At 61.1% G+C, this 5,629-nt stretch overlaps 1 protein-coding gene across 1 annotated transcript; it reads left to right on the top strand.

Annotated features, from left to right (window-relative positions):
• The first annotated feature begins 34 nt into the window (after window positions 1-34).
• On the top strand, window positions 35-5,342 carry SLC39A3 (solute carrier family 39 member 3). Its single transcript, XM_006904078.3, has 3 exons — window positions 35-734; window positions 1,340-1,655; window positions 4,436-5,342. Exons 2-3 carry the CDS (start codon window positions 1,446-1,448, stop codon window positions 5,168-5,170), a joined length of 945 nt encoding a protein of 314 aa, XP_006904140.1. The 5' UTR covers window positions 35-734; window positions 1,340-1,445; the 3' UTR covers window positions 5,171-5,342.
• Window positions 5,343-5,629: the final 287 nt, after the last annotated feature.

Genomic DNA, 5,629 nt, shown 5'->3' with positions numbered 1-5,629 from the left:
GCCCGGGCTGGGCCGCAGCGTCCGCCCCAGCTTCACCTTTATCGGCGACTTCTGTGTGATATGCGTCCGGCTCCCCCAGCAGAGCGCGAGCGGTCCTCTCTAGGGCGGGGCCCGGTCAGCCTCGCTGTCCGCGGGGCGCCCGGTGCCGCACGGGGCACACAGAAGGCGTCAGTAAATGCCGGGTGAATGAATGAATGAATGAACGAACGAATGCGGCCGTCCTCTCCTCGGCCCAGCCTCATCGGCCCCGGGCCACCCTCACGCCCACCCCACGGACTGAGGCGTACGCACACCCAGCACGTATTTATTGGGCGCCTACTTGGTACTGGGCTTTGGGCTAGGGAAGACAGACTCCCAGCCCCCTGCAGAGGTCGCTGCCTGAAGTTAGTGGGGACATTTTGGGACTTTTAAATTATGTAGGTCCCCATAGCACAAATAATGTAGAAAAATGACAGCAAGAGGGTGGGAGAGGCCTCTCCAACTGGTGGCATCTGATCTAAGACCTGAAGAGCTTACTGAAGTGGGAGTGTGGGCTCTGAGAACTGGGAGGCTGGGGGGAAAGCGTGACCACGGGAGCAGCCAAGATCCCTCGTACTCACAGTGACGTTTTCGGGTCCAGGGCAAAATCTGCTCCGCTTGGGCTCATTGAGTCGTGTAAAGAGGGCCACATGCTTCAGTGCATCTGTTTGTTCAGCCAGCGGTCACTGAGCATCTGTCGTGGGCCAAGCCTCTTGGTGAGTATAAGGGTACAGTATAGGGTGGGTATCAGCCAGGGGAGGCCCCTCAGACGGGTCCTGGAGGCAGCGAGCTGAAAGACAAGTTGCCATTGGAAGGCTGGGGAGAGAAGTAAGTGTTTCAGGCCAAGAGGACAGCCCGTGCAGGGGCCCCAAGGCGGGATCAGGCATGGCACATCCAGAGACCACGAAGGCCGGACTGGGGTGAGGGACAGCAGGAGCCCATGGCCCAGAGCTTTCACCTCAGGACAAAGTGTTCGGATTTTATGTAAGGGCAGCGGGAAACCAGTGGAACAACACCACCTGATAGAACATTCTGTAGCCATGGAAACGTTCTCCGTCAATACGGTGGCTGCTAGACTCACGTGGCTACCAAGCCCTTGAAATACAAGTAGTACATCTGAGGGGCTGAGTCTTACACTCTCTCATTTTAATTAGCGTAAACAGACACATGGGACTAGCGAGCGCCATATCGGACAGTGCAGCCGTGGAGAATGTTCTGCAGGAGGCACGGACACGTGCCGGGCCCGGAATGGGGTGAGGTACTGGGGCGGATGGGCTTGGTCGGATGACCCAACAGCTGACGTGGTTGCTGGCACTTGCAGTGGCCGGACGGGGCATGAGGCCCCGGTAGCACGCCGTGGACCGGGAGTGTGCCGCTGCCACGCATGGTTCGGCCCCTCAGTGACTGCAGTAGCCCGAACCGCCACCATGGTGAAGCTGCTGGTGGCCAAAATCCTTTGCATGGTGGGCGTATTCTTCTTCATGCTGCTTGGCGCCCTGCTCCCCGTGAAGATCATCGAGACGGATTTTGAGAAGGCCCAGCGCTCTAGGAAGGTCCTGTCGCTCTGCAACACCTTTGGAGGCGGGGTCTTCCTGGCCACGTGCTTCAATGCTTTGCTGCCCGCCGTGAGAGAAAAGGTAAGGCCGCGCTGGGCCCCTTACGGCCAAGGCCTCTGACACTTTCTCAACTCTGACCCCGACCCCTGCAGGGGTCTTGACACCCCAGGATGACTGGGAGTAGAAATAAATTTGCTGTGGGACCGTGAGTCGGCTCTTCCCTCTGGGCCTCATTTGGTAAACGAGGGGTTTCAACTAGATCTGGGGGTCCCAGCCAGCGGGCTCATCGGCCATTCCCGGACCAGACTGCCTCCCCTGGGCCGCGGACGCTGTGTCGCAAGGCTGGTGGTTGTGGCCTCTCTCCAACCGCCACGTCAGTCAGCTGCCACTGCATGATGACAAGCTCGGCACCTTAGGACGGCACATGTTTACTGTCTCACGGCATCCATGGACCAGGGCTGGGCCCTCTCTCCAGGCTCTCAGGAGGCAGCAGTCACGGTGTCCCCTGGGCCGCCGTCTCATCTGAAGGCTTGACTGGGGACAGGTCAGCTCCTAAGCTCACGTGGTCATAAGCGGGTTCAGCCCCTTCCTGGTTGGCAGAATGAGGGCCTGGTTCCTCCCTGGCTGTTGGCTGGGGGCCACCCTCAGTCCCCTGCCACATGGGCCCCCCTGGGTGGCCGTTCGCCTGGGTTTCTGACGTTCAGCCCCGCGAGACGCTACGTCTGTGCTGCATTACGCAGCCAAGCCCGTGCTCCTTCGCTGCATGGCATGGATAGTCACACAGCCGGCATCGACGAGGGGGAATCTCAGAGTCCTCTCTGATGCCTCTGCACCCCAGTGCCCCTTCCAGCACCCCCCCGTTTCCCACACTCCCACGGCGTCGCCCCTTGACACCCTCCTGCCTCAGGCCGGGCTTGCTGCAATGGCCTTATCCTCCCCGACCCTCTTCGGTGCACGTGGCCCTCTCGGGTCCTCCCGTAACCACACCCCTGCCCACGGCTTCCCGCGCCTCATGGACCAGGTCCCTCCTCCCAGCCACCATCCAGCCTCAGCTGGCAGCACCGGGTCTGTCACCCCGTGGCCTTTGTATGTCAGCCTTGTCCTTCCTGACCCATGTTTGTCCCTCTGGGATGATGTTTCTCACGAGCTGGCGGCCCCCACCAGGCGTGCAGCAAATGACCGACGTGGCTTCTCTGCAGCAGCGGTTCCCACCCAGGGAGACTTCGTCCTCGGCGACACTGGGCCATGTCTGGGGACATGCGTGGTTATCATGACTGGAGGTGCTCCTGGCATCGAGTAGATGGGGCCAGGGATGCTGCTCTGCACTGCGCAGTGTTCAGGGGATGACCCCGCCGCGCCTGTCCCTGGAGCGCAGGATCCCCTGAGTGAGAACAGTGCGTGTGTGTGCGCATGCGCGTGTGGGTGTGTTCACGGGTTGTAACGAAGTTTATGATGGGCAGGGAGATTGGGGCAGTGAGCAGAGATTGCAATTAGGGCGCCTGGAGTAGGTAGAGCCCTTGGGAACTACATGTAGACCGTAAGTAAAACCGAAGGAGGAACATTCTGGACAGAGCCAGCGGCCCAGCCCCGAGGCTGTAAGGGGCTCGGCAAGTGCAGACACCCTCACGTGAACCCCGGCCCCGGGGAGCGCAGCGCCCACCTTGCTGGACAGCATCCAAACCATGCCATCCAGTGCAATGGCCGTGCCCGCATGATCTAGTATCAGTGCGTTAAAGTGAGACATAGTTCAACATGGCAGCCCTCGGCCGCACAGCCACGTTGCAAGTCCTCGTGGGTCGCCCATGGCTGGTGGCTTTTGTATCAGGCAGCACAGAGAGCGTGTCCATCATGCAGATCATCCTGGTGAGCGGCAGTGGCTTGAGGGGTCTGACGGGTATGTGTCAGCAAGCCTTCACCCAGAGCGCAGGGTGACAGGAAGACCCCGGACACAGAGCCCCACCCGGATCATGGAAGTAAACCCCACGCAGACGTGAGGCCCCGAAAGGCTACTCTGTGGTGGTGGAGCCCGGAATTCCCAGATCCAGGTGCTGGCAGGGCCGGGTCCTTCAGAGGCCAGGAGGGAGAGCGTTTCACGCCCTCCCAACTTCTGCTGGTCACCGGCCATCCTTGGCTTACAGACACGTCACCCAAGTCTCTGGCTTAGTCTTCTCTTGGCCAACTGCCTGTGTGTCTGTGTTGATGTCTCCTTTTCTATCTCACGAGGACACCTGTCGTTGGATTAAGGGCCCACCCCAACCCAGGGCAGTCTCCTCTCAAGGTCCTTATCTCACATGTGAGTTTCCTGGCGACAGTGCAGCTCCAACAACAGACGTTTATTCTCTCTGGTTCTGGAGGCTGGAAGTCCACGATCCAGGCGCCAGCAGGCTGGGTCCTTCTGAGGCCTCCCTCGTGCTGCCTTTCCACATGGCGGTCCCCATGTCTCTTCCTCTTCCGGGAAGGACACCGGTCGGTGTGCCCCAAAGGCCTCATTTTAACTGAGTCACGTCTCCAAAGATTCTCTCCAAATGCAGTTGATTTTGAAGTACCAGGGGCTGGCAGACTTGAATACGTGAATTTTTTTCCGGGGAGAGGACACGTTTCAGCCCTTAACCCTTTAGTTCTGGGTGGGCGTATCTTTGGCGGCCATGATGCAGCCCCCTGCGGTGAGGCCCTGCCATTCCCTTTGAAACAGGGCTTTTGTCCATTCTGTCAAGGAAGAACCCTTTTTCTTCTCGTATGAATTGGGTGTCACGGTGCTTTGCTAATTGAATAGTGGCATCAGACGAACCCCGTCGCGTTGGTGGCGAGGGTCCCCGCCTCTGAACCCCTCTCGCCTCTCCCCCTCCCTCCCTCTGTTCCAGCTCCAGAAGGTTCTGAGTCTCGGGCACATCAGCACCGACTACCCGCTGGCAGAGACGCTCATGATGCTGGGCTTCTTCCTGACCGTGCTCCTGGAGCAGCTCGTCCTGACGTTCCGCAAGGAGAAACCATCGTTCATCGACCTGGAGACCTTCAACGCCGGCTCAGACGCCGGCAGCGACTCAGAGTATGAGAGCCCCTTCATGGGGGCCGCACGGGGCCACACGCTCTACGCAGAACCCCGCGCCCACAGCCACGGGCTGAGCATCCAGGAGCTGTCGCGCTCCAGCCCCCTGCGCCTCCTCAGCCTGGTCTTCGCACTGTCGGCCCACTCGGTCTTCGAGGGCCTGGCCCTGGGCCTGCAGGAGGAGGGCGAGAAGGTAGTGAGCCTGTTCATGGGCGTGGCCATCCACGAGACGCTGGTGGCCGTGGCCTTGGGCATCAACATGGCCCGGAGCTCCATGCCCCTGAGGGACTCGGCCAAGCTGGCCGTCACCGTGAGCGCCATGATCCCCCTGGGCATCAGCCTCGGCCTGGGCATCGAGAGTGCCCAGGGCGTGCCCAGCAGCGTGGCCTCCGTGCTACTGCAGGGCCTGGCGGGCGGCACCTTTCTGTCCGTCACCTTCTCGGAGATCCTGGGGAAGGAGCTGGAGGAGAAGAATGACCGTCTGCTCAAGGTCCTCTTCCTGGTGCTGGGCTACGCCGTGCTGGCCGGCGTGGCCCTCCTCAAGTGCTGAGCGTCCCGAGCCCTCGGGGAGCCCTGGGCCAGACGCGAGGGGACCTCAGGTGCCCGGCCTCCGCCCGCGCGCGAAGGGGCCTGGGACCAGGCCGTGCCCCAGACCCTACGCCCCCAGCCTCGGGGCTCCACTACTACTTGTAAAAATATTTCTGTTAAAGTTATTTCCCACACTGTGTGGCCACGTCAACCTCTGGGTGGGGTTCTGGTGACACACGGGAGGTGGGGCCGGGCGCCCGCACAGGGTCAGGCCGAGACCAGCCTCTCTCCGCTCACCGAACTGTGGCCGAGGGCGGGACATGCTGGAGGCTCTGCGGCCTCTGTCCTCTCCCGCCAGCTGGCCCCGTTGCTGACAGAGGAGGCCACCGGCATGGAGTATCTGTTCCTCGGTTAGATGGGCTGGCTCCTAGACTCCTGTCACCCGAGGCTGCGCCTCCAGAGGTATGGCAGGTCCCAGGTG

The sequence above is a fragment of the Pteropus alecto genome, unplaced genomic scaffold, assembly GCF_000325575.1.
Source record: "Pteropus alecto unplaced genomic scaffold, ASM32557v1 scaffold30, whole genome shotgun sequence".
Lineage (NCBI taxonomy): Eukaryota > Metazoa > Chordata > Mammalia > Chiroptera > Pteropodidae > Pteropus > Pteropus alecto.
The sequence above is the reverse complement of the archived record's forward strand: the minus strand, read 5'-3'. Positions and strand labels throughout refer to the sequence as shown.

Excerpts from the sequence above, each read along its gene's own strand:
- SLC39A3 (XM_006904078.3), top strand. The coding sequence starts at position 1,446 with ATGGTGAAGCTGCTGGTGGCCAAAATCCTTTGCATGGTGGGCGTATTC. Across the intron at positions 1,656-4,435 it reads TGCCCGCCGTGAGAGAAAAG|CTCCAGAAGGTTCTGAGTCT; the intron begins GTAAGGCCGCGC and ends CCTCTGTTCCAG.